The sequence below is a fragment of the Salmo salar genome, chromosome 08 (assembly GCF_965601325.2).
Source record: "Salmo salar chromosome 08, fSalSal1, whole genome shotgun sequence".
Taxonomy (NCBI): Eukaryota; Metazoa; Chordata; class Actinopteri; order Salmoniformes; family Salmonidae; genus Salmo; species Salmo salar.
The window spans coordinates 13,295,677-13,317,302 of NC_138298.1; the positions used below are offsets into that span (position 1 = coordinate 13,295,677).

The 21,626-nt window shown below is 41.8% G+C and overlaps 1 protein-coding gene across 4 annotated transcripts in view; it reads right to left on the reverse strand.

Annotated features, from left to right (window-relative positions):
• Nucleotides 1-16: 16 nt before the first annotated feature.
• LOC106610019 (arfaptin-1) overlaps nt 17-21,626 on the reverse strand; it is a 45,693-nt gene continuing 24,083 nt past the window's right edge. For 2 of the 4 annotated variants that reach the window (XM_014209121.3, XM_014209119.3), the window contains 6 exons: nt 13,631-13,738; nt 12,719-12,831; nt 11,696-11,917; nt 6,204-6,361; nt 5,708-5,882; nt 17-2,329 (listed from right to left, as the gene is read on the reverse strand). In XM_014209121.3, the coding sequence (XP_014064596.1) occupies nt 2,174-2,329; nt 5,708-5,882; nt 6,204-6,361; nt 11,696-11,917; nt 12,719-12,831; nt 13,631-13,738 (932 nt within the window). In that variant the 3' untranslated portion in view covers nt 17-2,173. The remainder of the gene's footprint in view (nt 2,330-5,707; nt 5,883-6,203; nt 6,362-11,695; nt 11,918-12,718; nt 12,832-13,630; nt 13,739-21,626) is intronic. The other 2 variants (XM_045722641.2, XM_014209120.3) reach the window with 1 other exon arrangement.

The following is a 21,626-nucleotide window of genomic DNA, read 5'->3' on the forward strand; positions in this document are numbered from 1 at the left end:
ACACCAAAAGGAGCCATTTATGAAGAAAACATTTTATTATTTTCCCCCAAAAGACATTGCACGACATTCAGAAACCTGTTTTTGAACTCAACATCTGTTAATCAGCATGAGAAAAATGCCCCATGGCTTCATTCATATACCCTATAATAAATCTAAGGTAAAAGAGGAAATTACAAATATATATATTTATCTATGCTTACATCATGTCATTGAACAACAGATTGATGTACAATACACACACGCTGTTGTACAGCAGGAACGGTACTGTAGGTACAAGTAGAAGACAGGAACCCCAGTAGGCAAAAGTGGTTGCAATAACATCATTATGGCGTCTTTTGTGAACATTATGGTCAGGTTCTAAAGGGAAGGTGTTTAGATATAACTTTACCAGATAACCAAAATATGGCATCATGAAAAAGAGGTCTTCACCTGGTTGTCATCTGGCTATCTAACTTTTCAACAACCAGAATATGACGTCATTATGAAATCCCATGCCATATTTTGCCCGCAGGGACGAGACAGCTGGCTAGAATACCTGTGGTCCTTTCGAAGGAAATAACTATAGTATTCCGAAAATAACTATTCAAAAGGTTAGAAGCTCAAGAAAAGGATGCTGGTCTTTCCTATGTACAAAAAGTTTTTCAAGTCCACTTTCACTTAGGTTTCATCTCATATACACAATTTTTACACAAGTGTTTATTTTTGTCTCATAGTACATAAATGTGCAATATTATATACTTGAGAGGATAACGTTTTAAAAAGTGACTGCAATTGGAAAGTCAAGGGAATCACCCCATTTCACTATAATGTCACATTGTGCTGTTTGCGCCATTAACTAGCATAGAGATTGTCGTTGTACAATGCCAAGACTGAACTTTTGTTGCTCTGATTCCAAAATGCAAACATTTACGTTCTCGTTTAGCATATAGGTTAGTTTCAAAGCAGATAAGTCTCACTCTTTAATTAGCAGCTAAATCGCTAGCTGTTTACACCTATTTACCCCCCTTCTCAAATGCGGCAAAAAGGATTCTACTCACACGGCAAGGTAATAGTGAAATAGGACAATTGAGTGGTTTATGTTGGTTTGGAGTGTATGAAATGTAGGTATGTTTGGTCCATTCTTTATCCATCTACTGCTATGTGGTCCTGAAGCTGGCAGTGTGAGGGGTCTGTGTGTTGCTGAAACACCAGACAGAGCGAGAGAGTTGTACAGACATAAAACAAGGCACATCAAGTTCACGTGGTAAGGCCGGTCCTTCAATTTCTCTGGAATTACAAAAATGTTCAATTCAATAATTTATATTGTCCATCATATACCCATGATTAAAGTAAAATACAAACAAACGGTTAACACTACTTGAACATCATTACTGCAACATAATAGCACCATAAACATGACATTGACGCGTGTCATAAAATGCTCAGCGGCGCTATTCATTACAGTACAATGACAAACAGTGAAAACCAATCATCTAATCTACTGTATCGAATTCCAAGGCGGCGGTAATCCATTTCCTACAGTCATACACTGGGTATAACAGGTGTCACATCAAGGTTATGATACATCATGTACATTTAATGATGCCTATCATTAGTGTTACTTCATCAACGGGTGGCCAGACTTTTAAGAAAAGTGGAGATAAATTATCCAACTGGATGCAGAGCCAAATAGACGCCGGCCATTTTGTCCCAAAATGTCTCTGCGGTATCGAGCTACATTAATAAGCTGGAGTAAAAAGGCCATACACTTTTCAAAATGTATTTAACATCTCCGTGCTTCTCACTAGATTTGTCAAATCAACCCCAAAAAGTGAATTTCCCATGATTCGAAAAGAACTGCAACAGTTCCAAGTAAAAAAGAAGGGAACAAGAGAAAAAGAGTGCCACTTCACGATTAGAACAAAGGTCAATGGATTTCCTTGTACAGGAAGAACAAGAGCATAGTAGAAAACAGAACTTACAGTTTATCAACCAAGAGATTGACAAATATTTTTTGTTTTTTAATTCTTTGTCTTAGTGTTGCTTTGCCTAAAAACCTTTTACAATCCTGAAGAAAAGTGGGAGGAACAGAGGCAGACAGGGAGTGGAGAGCATTTCCTGTTGTTTCACAATAATTCTGGAGCCTCTCCAGACCAAACCACAGTGGATTTTTTGGGAGGGGTGGGTCGGTTGATTAGTGTTCCTCCAGCCAAGATGGTGTATCCCCGCCAGGCATTTTCAACTTGATGTGGAACTGCTTGAGCGTCTGATCCAGCTGTTGCTGGTTTCCTGCATAGTATGCCGCGATGGCATTGTGGAAGAGGATCAGCTGGTTGTGCAACACTTTCACCTGGGAAAGGGGTCGGAAGGAGGAGAAAGAACAGAAAGTGGACATGAGCACTCACACCAGAGTTAACAAACACATACTCGCAGTTAATGCCTGTTGAAGAACTGTGTAATGGACAAGTTTGTTTTGATTCAGCAAATATCCCAGCAGTCTTTTCAAACAGCAACACTGGTCAGTTTTAGATTTGGCCAACCTGGTCTCAGAACATTTTGTATTATTCTGTACGTAAATTAGAGACACTCCATTTAATATGACATGTCACGTATGGTATGTATTAATTTGTGGCTGTCCATTACCCATTTCGTATGATATGTTACGAATTACAATTTTCGTTTTTATCTTAACCTGTTATGGCTAGGGGGCAGTATTTTCACGGCTGGATAAAAAACGTACCCGATTTAATCTGGTTACCACTCCTACCCAGTAACTAGAATATGCATATACTTATTACATATGGATAGAAAACACCCTAAAGTTTCTAAAACTGTTTGAATGGTGTCTGTGAGTATAACAGAACTCATTTGGCAGGCAAAAACCTGACAAGGTTTCAGGCAGGAAGTGGCCTGTCTGACAAGGTGTCGTTCTTCTTGTCTCTGTTTATTGAAGAGTGAGGATCTTAGCTGTCCCGTGACACTTCCTACGGCTGCCATAGGGTCTCAGAAGGCGGTAAAAAGCTGAATCGTGGCTTTGCAGGCTCTGGCTGAAAAAAAGTAGCGCGTTTGGGTAGTGGCTGGTTACAGTACTGTGAGACTCAGGCTCGTGCCCGCGTCGACCGAAAGCTTTGTTTACTTTCCTCTGTTTAGCTAAAAGGAGATTCCCGGTCGGAATATTATCGCTTTTTTACGAGAAAAATGGCATAAAAATGGATTTTAAACAGCGGTTGACATGCTTCGAAGTACGGTAATGGAATATTGAGATTTTTTTTGTCACGAATTGCGCCATGCGCGCGACCCTGATTTACCATTTCAGATAGTGTCTGGGACGCACGAACAAAACGCCGCTATTCGGATATAACGATGGATTATTTTGGACCAAACCAACATTTGTTATTGAAGTAGCAGTCCTGGGAGTGCATTCTGACGAAGACAACAAAAGGTAATCAAACTTTTATAATAGTAAACCTGATATTGGTGAGTGCTAAACTTGCCGGGTGTCTAAATAGCTAGCCCGTGATGCCTGGGCTATGTACTTAGAATATTGCAAAATGTGCTTTCACCAAAAAGCTATTTTAAAATCGGACATATCGAGTGCATAGAGGAGTTCTGTATCTATAATTCTTAAAATAATTGTTATGCTTTTTGTGAACGTTTATCGTGAGTAATTTAGTAAATTCTTAGTGAATTCGCCGGAAGTTTGCGGGGGGTATGCTAGTTCTGAACGTCACATGCTAATGTAAAAAGCTGGTTTTTGATATAAATATGAACTTGATTGAACAAAACATGCATGTATTGTATAACATAATGTCCTAGGGTTGTCATCTGATGAAGATCATCAAAGGTTAGTGCTGCATTTAGCTGTCTTCTGGGTTTTTGTGACATTATATGCTAGCTTGAAAAATGGGTGTCTGATTATTTCTGGCTTGGTACTCTGCTGACATAATCTAATGTTTTGCTTTCGTTGTAAAGCCTTTTTGAAATCGGACAGTGTGGTTAGATAAAGGAGAGTCTTATCTTTAAAATGCTGTGAAATAGTCATATGTTTGAAAAATTGAAGTTTTTGTATTTTTGAGGAATTTGTAATTCGCGCCACACCTATCATTGGATATTGGAGCAGGTGTTCCGCTAGCGGAATGTCTAGATGTAAGATTAAGTAACCATACCAAACGTATTATATCTTACAATTTGAGTGTCCCGGATTTGATTTTACTATGTTAGGTCTAGTCAATGAGACCAGGCTGACGTGGCAGTAACGATGAATATTTTCATGAAAATGTATCAAGTTTTAATAGCGGGAATAATTCATATTTATTCAGAGAATTCCAGGAAATACTGCAAAAATTTAAGGTGCACATTTAAAACCAAGATATGGTCACTGTGCCAGGGTTCTTCCTAAATAAGAGGGGCTCTGCACCACGTTGTCGCCTTGGCTACGCCACTACGTAAAGATTTCAGAGCAAATGAAACTGATATTTACTTTATCTTTGATCGCCAATGACATTGTGGTGAATTTGCGAAACAGGCCGTTCAGAAATTCAGAGCGTTACCATGTTCCTCAATTAATTCAGCACATTTCAGCAGTAGACTCTCGACACAGAACACACTCAGGACGCACCCTGAGTATAGCGTTATCGAATCATACAAACTTGGTAACAAAACTTTGTAACAAAAACAGTCCAACAAAAGTAAAATGACCAAACTTGCTAATAAGCTTGCTAGATAACCTTCAACGAATGACAGAATATCTAATTTGGCGAAAGCAAGTTGATTATACAGATCATCTCCCCTTTATTTATGAACTGAAGAGTGTTTTTTGTTTAAAATTGTTTAAATATTAAAGTATTTTAACAAGGACCAACTCTGTTTTAAAAATATCCATATCTACTCTCATATTGTTTGTTGATCACACATTCTCAACCGAAGCTTACATATAGTCAGCAAGCACAAGACAGCGCAGAGAAGCGGAGGAAATGTTATAGCGGTATTTTGACACACAGGCAAGAGACGTGCTTTGACAATACAACCTATGAATTACAGAATAAAGTTAGGAATTTTCATGCGAGACAGCAGTCAGGATTTTGGTTTCAGTGGGAACGATTAGGAAAATAGCCTAGGCTCTAGGTGAAAATATAATTTCCCCTCATGCCTCTCTGAATTGTTAGCAGGCTTAATATCTGTGACAGAGATGCCCATGTAGTAAATTGGGCATAGGCCTATAACATTTGTGACTGTCTGAAGAGTCACAATGACAGCTCAAAGCAGCACTCATTTTATAGGCTACACTGTTGTGTTTATTAACTGCATTCAGGTTGCATGTGCGGTCCGGCAGTGTCAATTAGGCATGTGCTTTGAATTTATGATGACTTTGTGTGAAAAAAATACGCCAGGCTAAAGAAAGCTTCCATGCGACAACCTGCTTGCATAATGTGATATTTTATTTTTGGCTAATCTGCCGATGCGCATGTCAAGGAATTACATTAGTGACACATTGGGGAAAAATATTGTAATTTCCAAGGTTATTATTTCGGGAAATGTGAAGAGTGTTCCCGGGATCCTTGTTACCCATGTTAATCCCTAGTTGCCAGCAAAGGTTCCAAGACAATTCCATCCTAGTAAGGACGCAAAATCTGGTCACATGTATTCTGTACTAGCCCTTGATGCTGAAAAAAATACTAAGAATACTCATGTCTCCTGAAATGGCAGCAAAAACTAGCTTCTGAAGTACCTTATTCTCTTCCAGGAATTTGAGCTTGATGGAGACGTCATTGCGCATCTTCTCGTACTTCTCGCGGTGGATCTGGAACTGTTGCTGGGAGTGTTCTATCTTGGGCAGCGTGGTGGCATCCCGCGGGCCCAGGTTCAATTCCTCCAGGTCTGTGCGGTACGCGTCGAACTCAACCCTACAGGGGGGTGTCAAAAACCAGACGAAGGTCAACTACATACTCTTTTTGTCACTTGCCAACGGTCAACATTTTTCCAGACAACGAGGAGTTGGTTATACAACACAAACAGATCTGGGACCAAGCTAGGGGTAGTAACACAACCAACAGTCAAACAAAATCCTACAAAACATTGATGAAACCTCCCCAAAACACTAACTTGGACATGGCAATTTCCTAAACTGCCTAGGAATAACGTATGCTGTCAAAATGTTCAAAAAGAGGATGCAAGTCAGTCAACGAGTAATAGTAAACCAATTTAAACTGATATTCTCATATTACCTGGCCATTTCATACTGTTTGATGTTAATCATAGTGTCCTCAATTGTTTTGTCCACCAGTGTGTTCACACTGGCAATGAAGAAGTTGATTGCTCCCAGTAGGGTCTCCCCATTTTTGGACAAAAGTTTTTGAGTGTCAGCATTGTAGCCAAACTCCTCCTGAAAGACAAGATTGCATCACACACTTTAGACAATTCAATAAGATATCAAATACCATAGAACAATTGTATTATCTGAGCAAGCATAGTATCGTTGAATATGATCAAAATACTAATTCCCTAAAATGATGCATTTCCTAAAGAGATTAATGTATATTGAGTGACCCCTCAATCAAATCAAATTGTATTTGCCGAATACAACAGGTGTAGAGCATACAGTGAAATGCTTACTTACAAGCCCTTAACCAACAATGCAGCTAAGAAAACAAATGAAAGTAACAAATAAAAGTAACATAATTAAAGAGGAGCTGTAAAATAACAATAACGAGGCTATATACAGGGGGTATTGGTACAGTATCAATGTGCAGGGGCACCGGTTAGTCGAGGTAATATATACATGTGGGTGACTTACACATAGATAATAACACAGAGTAGCAGCAGCGTAAGGGGGGGGGGGGGGGGGGGGGGCAGGCAATGCAAATAGTCTGGGTAGCCATTTGATTAGATGTTCAGCGGTCTTATGGCTGGAGGGTAGAAGCCTTTTGGACCTAGACTTGGCGCTCCGGTACCGCTTGCCATGCAGTAGCAGAGAGAACAGTCTATGACTAGGGTGGCTGGAGTCTGACAATTTTTAGGGCCTTCCTCTGACACCGCCTGGTATAGAGGACCTGGATGGCAGGAAGCTTGGCCCCAGTGATGTACTGGGCCGTACCACTACCCTCTGTAGGGCCTTGCGGTCAGAGACCGAGCAGTTGCCATACCAGGCAGTGATGGAGCCAGTCAGGATGCTCTTGATGGTGCAGCTGTAGAACCTTTTGAGGATCTGAGGACCCTTGCCAAATCTTTTCAGTCTCCTGAGGGGGAATAGGTTTTGTTGTGCCCAATTCACGACTGGCTTGGTGTGCTTGGACCATGTTAGTTTGTTGGTAATGTGTGTACTACTCCCTTCACAGGACAGCGCAAACTGGCTCTAACCTGAATAGAAAAGAGTGGGAGGCCCCGGTGCACAAAATCATATTTTATTTTTATTGTCCAGTCTAAGATATGGCTTTTACTTTGCAACTCTGCCTAGAAGCTCTGCCTCAGCATCCCAGAGTCGCCTCTTCACTGATGAGACTGGTGTTTTGCGGGTTCTATTTAATGAAGATACCAGTTGAGGACTTGCGGGGCATCTGTTTCTCAAACTAGCCACAAATGTACTTGTCCTCTTGCTCAGTTGTGCACCGGGGCCTCCTACTCGTTCTATTCTGGTTAGAGCCAGTTTGCGCTGTTCTGTGAAGGGAGTAGTACACCGCGTTGTACAAGATCTTCAGTTTCTTGGCAATTTCTCACATGAAATAGCCTTCATTTCTCAGAAGAAAGGTCTTTGTTTCTGGCCATTTTGAGCCTGTAATCGAACCCACAATGCTGATGCTCCAGATACTCAACTAGTCTAAAGAAGGCCAGTTTTATTGCTTCTTTAAGGGGCTGAGTCACTGGCTTACTGGTGTTCTTCCATGCCGTCCCTGGGAGGGGTGCACTTGAGTGGGTTGAGTCACTGACGTGGTCTTCCTGTCTGGGTTGGCACCCCCCTTGGGTTGTGACGTGGCGGAGATCTTTGTGGGCTATACTCGGCCTTGTCTCAGGATGGTAGGTTGGTGGTTGGAGATATCCCTCCAGTGGTGTGAGGGCTGTGCTTTGGCAAAGTGGGTGGGGTTATATCCTGCCAGTTTGGCCCTGTCCGGGGGTTTCATCGGATGGGGCCACAGTGTCTCCTGACCCCTCCTGTCTCAGCCTCCAGTATTTATGCTGCAGTAGTTTATGTGTTGGGGGGCTAGGGTCAGTCTGTTACATCTGGAGTATTTCTCTTGTCTTATCCGGTGTCCTGTGTGAATTTAAATATGCTCTCTCTAATTCTCTCTTTCTCAGAGGACCTGAGCCCTAGGACCATGCCTCAGGACTACCTGGCATGATGACTCCTTGCTGTCCCCAGTCCACCTGGCCGTGCTGCTGCTCCAGTTTCAACTGTTCTGCCTGCGGCTATGGAACCCTGACCTGTTCACCGGACGTGCTACCTGCCCCAGACCTGCTGTTTTCAACTCTCTAGAGACAGCAGGAGCGGTAGAGATACTCTCAAAGATCGGCTATGAAAAAGCCAACTGACATTTACTCTTGAGGTGCTGACTTGTTGCACCGTCAACAACTACTATGATTATTATTATTTGACCATGCTGTTCAATAATGAACATTTGAAGATCATGGCCATGTGGTGTTATAATCTCCACCTGGCACAGCCAGAAGAGGACTGGCCACCCCTCATAGCCTGGTTCCTCTCTAGGTTTCGGCCTTTCTAGGGAGTTTTTCCTAGCCACCGTGCTTCTACACCTGCATTGCTTGCTGTTTGGGGTTTTAGGCTGGGTTTCTGTACAGCACTTTGAGATATCAGCTGATGTAAGAAGGGCTATATAAATACATTTGATTTGATTTAAATCAGGACAACAGTTTTCAGCTGTGCTAACATAATTGCAAAGGGGTTTTCTAATGATAAATTAGCCTTTTAAAATGATAAACTTGGATTAGCTAACCCAAATTGCCATTGGAACAGTAGTGATGGTTGCTGATAATAATATCTGTACAACTATGTAGATATTCCATGAAAAATCTGCCGTTTCCAGCTACAAAAGTCATTTACAACATTAACAATGTCTACACTGTATTTCTGATCAATTTGATTTTATATTTTAAAAATGGACATGGACATTTCTAGGTGCCAAACTTTTGAACGGTAGTGTACATTTAATCATTATCGAATTCCCGTCAAGGGTTTCCAATTGAGAGCTCATAGATCAAATAACAATTCAGACAGTCACATTTAACTTCCAACCATGAGTTGTGCTTTCTTAAATCTAGAAACATGTTTATTTAAACCTTTCATACAAATGGAAGTCTTAACTCTTAACAAACGTCTAGGCCTAAATGTCACAGCAAATAAACAATTTGACAGACTTACTCATTATACAACAGAAGGCTGTTAAAAAAAAATCTAAAATGAAACATGGCAGTGCTACCATCTTAAAAACAGAACATTGAAACACACACACCTTTCATTAGGCAGCAGTTGGGGATGTGCATAAAACCCATTACAATAAAGAAAGAACATGAAGTTCAGGACCCACCCAGTTTACTGTTCACAATTGCCTTTAAATCTGACAAGGGTTTTAGGTTGCTATCATTTATGCATAAGCAAATACTTAAAATCATGTATTTCGATTAAATGCGCCGAATTAAACAGGTGTGGAATTTACCATGAAATGCTTGATAACAAGCCATTTCCCAACCAGGCAAAGTTAAAAAGTAAGAAAAATGTGCACAAAAAAATAAGGAAATATTAACACAAAATAACAACAAGAAGACTATATACAAGGAGTACCGGTACCAAGTCAATTTGCAGGGGTACGAGGTAGTTGAGGTAATGTGTACATGCAAGTAGGGATAAAAGTGACTAGAAAATCTGGATCGGGTTGGAACCGGTTCAGGGAACATAACTGAAAACCGTAAAATAACTAAATGTTTGGGAGGAACAGAACCAGAACAAAAGTGATCTATACTGTTCCCGGGAACAGAAACGCTATTTTAAAAGCATGGAAACTGGTTAATAACCTTATTTTACATTCCAGGCATTTTTTTTCCCAGTCCCACAAAAAAAAAATGCAACAAAGCACCTATGCAAAGCCCTCATTGTCACTCAAACGTATTATAGTGTCTGCCTGCCTGCCAGCTGAACCTCCCCTCCCTCTGAAGCATGCAGTCTACTGTAGTTACTGACGTTACAAGCGTGATTAAAAAAATAGGGAGGGGGATTTTCAAATTTGGGAACAATGGATTCACTTTTTCAATTCTGGTTAAGGATACCACCGATATCACGTTTCACATTGGATTTATTAACTACAAAAGTATTTTTTATTTTAATTCTGGTGCCACTCCACACACACTAGCTAGCTCTGGCCTAGTGCTTGAAAACTCTAGGCCACATTATGTGTAATGGAACTGAGAGTCATGATCAAGGGCTAGCTCTGGTCCAACGTTAGTTAAGCCAACTCTGAAGTTCAAAGACATTCAAACTTTCTTCAAAGACGCCGCTCCTTCGTAGATATAATTCTGTGGGTCTAATTCAGATCATGCATGTCATAACAAGATGCCCATTGCTTCATGCCCAGCGCTCTCATCGCCCTTCACTACACTTGTCTGTCCAATACATTTACATATCTTGCCCCCTCCATAGCAAGCTGCTCTATCCATTGGTGAAGTAATTTAATGTAAAAAAAAATACAATGATTTCAGAGGTTTAAAAAAGGAACGGAAAGAAACTATATAAACCATTACTTTTTGGGGGTTCGAACCGGTTCATAACTTCATTTTGCTGGTTGGAACAGTGGAACAAAAGAAAATACGCTTCTGTTCAGAACAAAACGATTGGGAAATAATTTAGGTTCCAACCCCTTGTCAGGACGGATAGATAAACAGAGTAACAGCAGTGTATGTGAAGAGTGTGAAAGTGTGTATTTGTGAGTGTAGAGTCAATATGCATGTAGGCGTGTTTTGTGTGTATGATTGTATGCAGTGTGTGTGTGTGTGTTGGAGTGCCAGTGTAGTATGTGTGAGTGTGCATAGAGCCAGTTCAAGAGAGTCAGTGCAGGGGGGGAAAAAGGACATTTGTTTAGCATTTCATACTATTTCAGTGTACATCAATATCACATTTACTACAAATAATAAATGATGCATCATGTATGAAACAGCTAAGTCACATAATAGGTCTGGCTTTGCATTAAGCAGTCTGTCTTTTAAATCCATTTTATATAGAGACAAATGAAAACAATTTATCAAAAGGCATTTAGTGTGTTTGAGAATTCAACACAAGTGAACCCACTCAGAATCATCCTCACTGAGGCAACCTGAAGCAGCTCAGGTAAAAAAGAAAAGGGAGAAAATCACTGACTGATCTGACAGGTGAAAGCAAAATAGTGGAAACCTATCCAGTTCTTTCACCTAGCTATCAGTGGTTATGAAAAAAAAAGTGATTAGGAAAGGAAGTCATTTCAGAGTATTGACAAAGAACCAGAGCCAGAAATGGCCATCCTACAAGGTATGCCCCAAACCACAGATCTAGGATGAGGTTACTTTACCCCCAATCCTAACCTTACATTAAGATTACGGGCATAAAGATTTATTTCTAATCCTGTATCAGTGGTTAGTGTCAACTACTTCAACCTACTCCAGCTTCAGGTTGCTCGGTAAGGTCAAAGTAAATAAATAAATAAAAATAATAATAATTTTAAAAAAAGAGTGTCTGCCTCACATGGAGCTCCGGCGACTTGAGGCCGAGGTCAGCGAAGGCGTCGCCCAGCTGACGCTGAATCTGCATCATCTGGGTGAGCTGGTTGGCCAGAGTCTGGGTCAGCTTGACCACGTGCTCGTACTTGCGCTTGTTGTCACGCAGCACTTCGATCTGCCCCTCCAGCTCCAGGTCCACCGTTCGTGAGCCGCGGCCCAGCTTCTCCGACAAGATCTGCCTGGTGCACTGCGGGGAGAGAAGTGTTAGCATTCCTAATGTAACTGACCAATGAAATGGAACGATTTAGCATTAGCATTCTAAAATAACGGACCTTGCGTTTGAAACAAGTTAGTGTCAGCATATATTATCTCAGTGTAACTGACCTGGGGTTTCGAACGACTTAGTGTTAGCATCCGAGAGTAGCTGATCTTGGTTTCAAACGAGTTAGCACTAACATTGTTAGCATTGAGAACCCAACATCAGATACACAGAATCCTAGTGTAACCAACCCCAGGTATCAAACCCAGGTCATCGACTTGTCTCAAGACCATGTTAGCCCTCCAAGCTAAAGCCTGTGTGTTGGCTCTGGGAGCAGACAGATTTTATTTAACGGTTATCTAAAGCTGTGATCACTTTCAAGGCAATATCTTTAAATGGATATTATAAATGTGTATGTAGTGTATTATCACTGAGAAACAGTTTGGCTGCATCAGATGTTCTACAGCAACCCTTTTGTTTTGTTCTTTTGTAAGTGTACAATAAAGCAGGGGAGCCATCAGTAAACATTCACAGCACAATGGGGAATTATGGACAGATGAGATCATAGGTAGCTCACCAATCTATGAAAAGCTGTGTGTGTGTGTGTTGCGATGCCAGCTGCAGATGCCAGCCAGTTTGAAAAATGAAAAGGGGTAGTTTACCTGTCCAAGTCGGAAATGGATTGTGGGAGGGAGGGAGGGACTAAGGAGATAGAGGTGTGAAAAAGCAAGGTTGAGAATATGTGAGTGAGAGAAGGAGGGGGCAGTAGGTGCTGGTGGCAAGTATTACTTTGTACGTGTTGATACTCCACTTCCTCATTAGTTCCAGTTTCTCCACGGCCGGGTTCTTCAGGTCATCTGCCAGGACCACCGGCCCGCTATGTGGCTGCCCTTGCATAGTGCCTGAAGAGAAAGGCGACTGTCATGAATGTTGAGAGAAGCTGTATCTGTTAGCTTGGAGCTCTGGTAAGATATCATAAAGTGTTAAGAGAATATAAAATGTAGATGTGAGACTATGGTGAATCAATCATAGGATTGATATGCAATGTCCAGTTGTGTCAGACTGGAACATGGAGACACTGAGTCAAAGTTAGATGCTGACTATGATACTTTGACAATTATCAACTTCAGCTAAAATACCACAAGTATATACGTTTACCTGCAGGTGAAATACAAGCAACTGCAAGGAGTTTCATTTAGAGTAGAAGGGACAACCTGCAAGGAACTACGGGAGCCCAGTGATGCAAGGAGGATACAGGAGTTAAGCAGGGATGCTGATTAAAACTCGGGTGAAGCTGTGTAAGGCTTGGTTGGTTCTAGCAAGTGTGTGTTTGTGAAATGTTGAAACAAGACGAGGACCCTTACAGCCAGCTATGGGAGAAATGCAGACAACCGTCAGAATTAGTTGCCAGTAGCCTAACCTCAGCTGTTACGAACCAGAGACCACCGTCAAGCTTTCAGGTAGTCACATCCTTCACAGCTAGAAGCCAAAGGTGAAATTGAACGAATAGGGAGAGAGAGAGGGGAAGGACGCGAAGACAGAAGAGAAACGGCAGTAGAAGTCGATGAAGGACGTGGACGATGGATTTTGAAGGAATGACAGAGCCTTGATAAAAAGAGGGAGCCAAGGAGAAAATCCCAACCAGAAAGAAGAGGGAGCAGAAAGCAGGTCTGTATTTCTCGTCTCTGTTGCTGTAGGTACCTTTCTGTATCTCAGTCTGACTATCGCTGATGGGTCGCGCCAGGCGGCTAGCCACGGCCGAGCTGGGAGCTACAGGTGCCATGGGAGACGTGGGCTGGCTTGCCGACACTGGAAACAGCAGGCAACAGTGGCCATTGATTAGTGAGTCAATTCATCAACACCCCTCTATCTAGAGCTGTCAAATGGAACCTCCCGTGGGTCCTCCTTGGGTGTTCCTTTAAAATGGCACTAGAAATGTGGCGGCACACCACTAAGACCAAATAAGGGGTGTAATCTGGAGTTGACAGGCACATAACAGTACCACTGGACTAAAATGGGATCCAATGGGTTCAGTGGCGCAACTAGGTTCATATTGTACCAAGTAAAGACTCCTAGAGCAATTGGACTACCTGACATCACATTGGACAATGTACTATACCTGCACCTTGATATTTGGTTTGATGTTACTTCTCAGTGAAAACTCCATGGGGTAAGCCTATGCTCGACTTTTAATGGGAAGCACTGAGATGTTGCTGTAAAATGACAGTGTTCTATCATTATGGCCTTACTGTCTTCATAGACTTGCCTTTGAACGCTTTTATAGGTAAGCCAGTTGAGATGTGACAGATCAGCTTGGGGCCTGTATTCATAGTGTCTCAGAGTAGGAGTGTTGATCTAAGATAAGTTTAGCCTTTTAGATCATAAGGAATGTAATATCATACAGAAAGATCCTAGATCAGCACTCCTAGATCAGACACTTTGTGAATACTGGCCCAGGTCAGGTCAGGAACATTCTCAGCGTGTTGATGTGTCCTCATGAACACCACAAACCCACAGACGGGCAGGTATACAACAAACAGCAGAGTTCAAAGTTGGTTCGACCCAACGCCGCCTTGCTGGTGATGACTGGGCGTTAAAGCACATGCTAAGTATGTGGCTACTATCAACCAACACTACTGTATGCTACCATATCTGCTAGCCATGTCAGAAAGGACTACCCCTTTCAAAGTGTACCCACTTCATTAAGATTATTAACGCCCATGTATTTTTTGGTGAAATAAATAAATAAAATAATTAAAATATACATACATAAATACATACATACATACATACATACTGCTCAAAAAAATAAAGGGAACACTTAAACAACACAATGTAACTCCAAGTCAATCACACTTCTGTGAAATCAAACTGTCCACTTAGGAAGCAACACTGATTGACAATACATTTCACATGCTGTTGTGCAAATGGAATAGACAACAGGTGGAAATTATAGGCAATTAGCAAGACACCCCCAATAAAGGAGTGGTACTGCAGGTGGGGACCACAGACCACTTCTCAGTTCCTATGTTTCCTGGCTGATGTTTTGGTCACTTTTGAATGCTGGCGGTGCTTTCACTCTAGTGGTAGCATGAGACGGAGTCTACAACCCACACAAGTGGCTCAGGTAGTGCAGCTCATCCAGGATGGCACATCAATGCAAGCTGTGGCAAGAAGGTTTGCTGTGTCTGTCAGCGTAGTGTCCAGAGCATAGAGGCGCTAGCAGGAGACAGGCCAATACATCAGGAGACGTGGAGGAGGCCGTAGGAGGGCAACAACCCAGCAGCAGGACCGCTACCTCCGCCTTTGTGCAAGGAGGAGCAGGAGGAGCACTGCCAGAGCCCTGCAAAATGACCTCCAGCAGGCCACAAATGTGCATGTGTCTGCTCAAACGGTCAGAACAGACTCCATGAGGGTGGTATGAGGGCCCGACATCAACAGGTGGGATTGTGCTTACAGCCCAACACCGTGCAGGACGTTTGGCATTTGCCAGAGAACACCAAGATTGGCAAATTCGCCACTGGCGCCCTTCAAAGATGAAAGCAGGTTCACACTGAGCACATGTGACAGACGTGACAGAGTCTGGAGACGCCGTGGAGAACGTTCTGCTGCCTGCAACATCCTCCAGCATGACCGGTTTGGCGGTGGGTCAGTCATGGTGTGGGGTGGCATTTCTTTGGGGGGGCCGCACAGCCCTCCATGTGCTCGCCAGAGGTAGCCTGACTGCCATTAGGTACCGAGATGAGATCCTCAGACCCCTTGTGAGACCATATGCTGGTGCGGTTGGCCCTGGGTTCCTCCTAATGCAAGACAATGCTAGACCTCATGTGGCTGAAGTGTGTCAGCAGTTCCTGCAAGAGGAAGGCATTGATGCTATGGACTGGCCCACCCGTTCTCCAGACCTGAATCCAATTGAGCACATCATGTCTCACTCCATCCACCAACGCCACGTTGCACCACAGACTGTCCAGGAGTTGGCGGATGCTTTAGTCCAGGTCTGGGAGGAGATCCCTCAGGAGACCATCCGGCACCTCATCAGGAGCATGCCCAGGCATTGTAGGAAGGTCATACAGGCACGTGGAGGCCACACACACTACTGAGCCTCATTTTGACTTGTTTTAAGGACATTACATCAAAGTTGGATCAGCCTGTAGTGTGGTTTTCCACTTTAATTTTGAGTGTGACTCCAAATCCAGACCTCCATGGGTTGATACATTGGATTTCCATAGATTATTTGTGTGTGATTTTGTTGTCAGCACATTCAACTATGTAAAGAAAAAAGTATTTAATAAGATTATTTCATTCATTCAGATCTAGGATGTGTTATTTTAGTGTTCCCTTATATATATTCCTCCTTTATTATTTTCCCCTAAACCAAACATCCCTTCCCTAATTGGAGTAAACTAAATGGACAACAATACTTAGGCTTCTACTTCCTGCTTATAGATACTATATACACATTTTACAGACAGTATATTTTACATCAGTCATCTTGTTTTTTTTTTGTCCCACCCTTCACGTCCCCTCAACCCCTCCCACCATCCAGTTTTGGTTTCTATTAGCCATATGTTTTTCAACTGTGCTGTTTCATAAAAGTCATGAACCTTTCTATTCGCATAGTTTCTACAGATTGTAAATGAAAATGTTTTGTTAACCTCTCTTGGTTAGGGGGCAGTATTTTGACATCCAGATGAAAAGCGTGCCCAAAGTAAACTGCCTGTTACTCAGGCCCAGAAGATAGGATATGCATATGTAGATTTGGATAGAAAACACAAAAGTTTTTAAAACTGTTAAAACTATGCCTGTGAGTATAACAGAACTGAAATGGCAGGCAAAACCCCGAGGACAAACCACCCCCCCCAAAAAAGAATTCAGCCTACCTCTATTTTCAATGGCTATGACTTTAATTAAAAGGCCAAGTCCTCCCAGATTGCAGTTCCTAGGGCTTCCACTAGATGTCAACAGTCTTAGAAAGAGTTTCAAGCTGGTTTTTGGAAAATGAGCCAGAAATTGTAGTTTTTCTAGGTGGCTCCCATTTTGGCTGTAGTGTTTCCAAGCGCGTGGAAGAGAGCGCGGTTTTTGGTATTTTTCTCTGGTAAAGAGAATAACGATTCTCCGTCTTAAATGTTTGCGTTTATTTACGTATTAGGGTACCCAAGGTTTGATTATAAACGTTGTTTGACTTGTTTGGAAAAGTTTTAGTAATGTTTGTGATTCATTTTTTATGCATTTTGATGGAGGGAAACTGGGTGGATTATTGACTGAAGCGCGCCAGCTAAACTGAGTTTTTATGGATATAAAGAAGGACATTATCGAACAAAAGGACCATTTGTGATGTAACTGGGACCTTTTGGAGTGCCAACAGAAGATCATCATCATCAAAGTTAAGGCATTTTTTATATCCTATTTCTGACTTTCATGTTGCACCTGCCTGGTTGAAATATGTTTTTCATGTGTTTGTATGCGGGGCGCTGTCCTCAGATAAATCGCATGGTTTGCTTTCGCCGTAAAGCCTTTTTGAAATCTGACACCGCAGCTGGATTAACAAGTTAACAAGTTACACTTGTGATTTTATGAAAGTTAAATATTTCTAATACTGTAGTTTGAATTTCGCGCTCTGCAATGTCACTGGATGTTGGCCAGGTGGGACGGTAAGAAGTTAAGAGTATTATTATATTATTGATCGATATACTATGACTTTTCAAATCCTCAAGTAGTGGTATTTGCAGAGTTAGCGCCAGGTAAATGTTTACATTTTTCAGCCATTCCTGAACCTGCGAACAAAAACAAGGTACATATGGGCAGTACCAAAACAAGAGATCATCTAATGATTCTGACACTTCATAGCAAAATTTGCAGAGCTGGGATGGTTGTATCCCCAATAAATAAATAAAATATTATATTGGTTGCAAGAAATTGATATAATAATTTAAACTGAAAAACATCCTTATTAGTGTAACATTAAATGACAAATAGATGAAAAAAATTAGGAAAAAGAATATCACAGATAAAGACATTACGTGGACCTGAAAAACTTCTGAAAAGGGCAGTCGAGTTGAACATTGTTGCATAGATACTGTATCATTGAAGTGAAACCTTTTGGTTCTGTTAGTCACAAGAGTCAATCGATGCAAACATCAAGTCTCTGTGTTCAGTGACTTCACCTCCCTCAGTAGGCTTGAATGGGCATGCCAAGGTAAGTACTTCCCAGTTTCCACCACAGCCTCAAATCTAAACAGGTGTATTTCCTTCCCATTAAGACAAGATCTTACAACAGATAATAAGTTGTTCCATGAAATGTGCATTTTGCGCCCGTTTGACATTTTAAGTAGAAATTGTTGAATTTAAGCCTGTTATATTAAAATGAAGTTCCCTTTAATATAGACAACATGGAGAATTGAATAAATCAGACTTGCAATCTGTGCACCCCTTGCAGTCCGCATACTAACACATGCACTCTACACACAAGTACATATGGATTGTGTGTTGTAGATATGTGGTAGTAGAGTAGTGGCCCGAGGACACACACACCTGTTGTAAAATGTAATATGTTTAATTGTACAACGGTTGGGTCTAATCCTAAATGCTGATTGGTTAAAACCGCATTCCAGACAGTGTCTATTCCACAAGTTACCACCGGCTAAATCTATGACGTTAAAATACCTACCTGTTTTTTTGGGCTGTGTTCACACAGACAACCCAACTCTATTCCATTTGATTGTGCAATCAACTGTCTCATCAGCCCAGCAAGGCAATTTATAAACTTGATCTCCACTACATCTCACATTTCATTTAGACTAACAGGCTGACTACGCAAAATACATTTAGAAATCTATATTATTCAATTATTGCACCCACACGCTCGTCTGCATTGCCAAGTGTTAAATCAAAATAACTTTTATATTTGAGATTCTTCAAAGTAGCCACTCTTTGCCTTGATGACAGCTTTGCACAGTCTTGGCATACTCTCAACCAGTTTCATGAGGTGGAAAACATTTAAATTAAATGTGGAATTTCTTTCCCCTCAATGCGTTTGAGCCAATCAGTTGTGTTGTGACAAGGTAGGGTGGTAAACAGAAGAGCCCTATTTGGCAAAAGACCAAGTCCATATTATGGCAAGAACATCTCAAATAAACAAAGAGAAACAACAGTTATTACTTCAGACATGAAGGTCAGTCAATCATGAAAATTTCAAGATGTTTGAAAGTTTCTTCAAGTGCAGTCGCCAAAACCATGAAACGCTACGATGAAATTGGCTCTCATGAGGACTGCCACAGGAAAGGAAGACCCAGAGTAACCTCTGCCGCAGAGGATAAGTTCATTAGAGTTACCAGCCTCAGAAATTGCAGCCCAAATAAATGCTTCAGAGTTCAAGTAACAGACACTTCTCAACATCAACTGTTTAGAGGAGACTGCGTGAATCAGGCCTTCATGGTTGATTTGCTGCAAAGAAACCACTACTAAAGGACACCAATAATAAGAAGAGTTGCTTGGGCCAAGAAACATGAGCAATGGACAGTAGACTGGTGAAAATCTATCCTTTGGTCTGATGAGTCCAAATTTGAGATTTTGTGTGGTTCCCACCGTGAAGCCTGGAGGAGATGTGATGGTGTGGAGGGGGGGGGGTGCTTTCTGGTGACACTGTCAGTGATTTATTTAGAATTCAAGGCACACGTAACCAGCATGGCTATCACTGCATTCTGCAGCGTTACGCCATCCCATCTGGTTTGCGCTTAATGGGACTGTCATTTGTTTTTCAACAGGACAAAAAGCAAAAGCAAAAACTAAAGCAGGAAGTAACAGTGACTCACTCAATATGGAAGTGGTCAGATGACGTGGATGCTACAGGACTGTTTTGCTAGCACAGACTGGAATATGTTCCGGGATTCATCCAATGGCATTGTGGAGTATACCACCCGTCACCGGCTTCATCAAGAAGTGCATCGACGACGTCGCCCTCATAGTGACCCTACGTACATATCCCAATCAGAAGCCATGGATTACAGGCAACATCCGCTATTATTGAGCGGGACACTAATCCGGACGCTTATAAGAAATCCCGCTACGCCCTCCGACGAACCATCAAACAGGCAAAGCGTCAATACAGGACTAAGATTGAGTCCTACTACACCGGCTCTTATGCTCTTTGGATGTGCAAGGGCTTGCAAACTATTACAGACTACAAAGGGAAACCCAGCCGCGAGCTGCCCAGTGACGCAAGTCTACCAGACGGGGTAAATGCCTTTTCTACTCGCTTTGAGGCAAGCAACACTGAAGCATGCATGAGAGCACCAACTGTTCTGGATGACTGTGTGATCATGCTCTCCGTAGCCAATGTGAACAAGAATTTAAGCAGGTCAACATTCACAAGGCCGCAAGGTCAGATGGATTACCAGGACGTGCAGTCCGAGCATGCGCAGACCAACTGGCAAGTGTCTTCGCTGACATTTTCAACCTCTTCCTGACCGAGTCTGTAAGCAGACCACCATAGTCCCTGTGCCCAAGAAAGCGGAGGTAACCTGCCTAAATGACTACCGCCCCGTAGCACTCAGGTCGGTAGCCATTACGTCCTTTGAAAGGCTGGTCGTGGCTCCCATCAACACCATCATCGCAGAAACCCCAGATCCACTCCAATTTGCATAATAATTTCCTCCTCCAGGTTAGATGGATGTCATACAGAGTACCACAGTAGGAGTCATAACACCCATAAAACCTTGCATTCAAACAAGGAAATGGTTAAATCGTTTTTCCAGCATTCATTTTTTTAAACCTTTAAAGTAAGGGCCGTGTTTCGTGTAGGCTTACTCTGGCGTGACGTTTTGATAAATCTCTCTAGGACAAGGTGACTTCAATTTATTCGCCTGTTTTACCCACCCCCAAAATAAATGCTAATTAGCTGCTAATGTGGCCATCATAAAGAACTACAAATGCCATGATCTGAACGAGATTGCCGAATCAAGGCAAAGGTAAGAATCTCTTGATTAACTACGTTCGCTAAATTTAGTAATTCATAAATTGGCTACATTTCTTTAAAATTGACAATTCTGTGTATAGTCTTGTGCAAGTTTAAAATTGTCACAAGACCTGTTAGCAAAGGTTGCAGGGATGTGTAGTCTTACTCTTAGATTCGAAATTGCTAATTACCATCTAAGTAGACATCATGCAAATAGAGCCAAACATATTGATAAAGTCACCTTGTCCAAGAGGGATTTACATGGTTAATCAAAACGTTACGCAAGGGTAAGCCTACATGGAACACAGCCCTTATTGTAAGTGTTTCTAAAATACCCTATGGGAAAAATTCATGGTGGAAAAATGATTGGAACCATTTCCCTGTTTGACCGCTAGGTTTTATGGGTATTATGACACCTCCACTGTGGGGCTCAATTGTAGGCTATTAGTGTGTCTCCCCTTCTCGTCGACCTATATGATTCAGTCATAGTTCAATAAAAATTCTTTGTCAGTGTCAGCAGAGTAGGCTACCCTGTAATTTTTGACAAACTAAAAAAAGATTCTGCTAACATCTCCAGTCATATAAAGTGTAATAGAATTGTATTTATAAAAATCCAAGAAACGTATCTCATATAGCCTATAGCAGGGGTGGGCAAACTTTTTTGCTCGAGGTCCACATTGGGATTTTGAAATTCAAAAGGAGGGCGGCATTTTTTGGGGGACCAATTGTTTGTTAAAATCAATT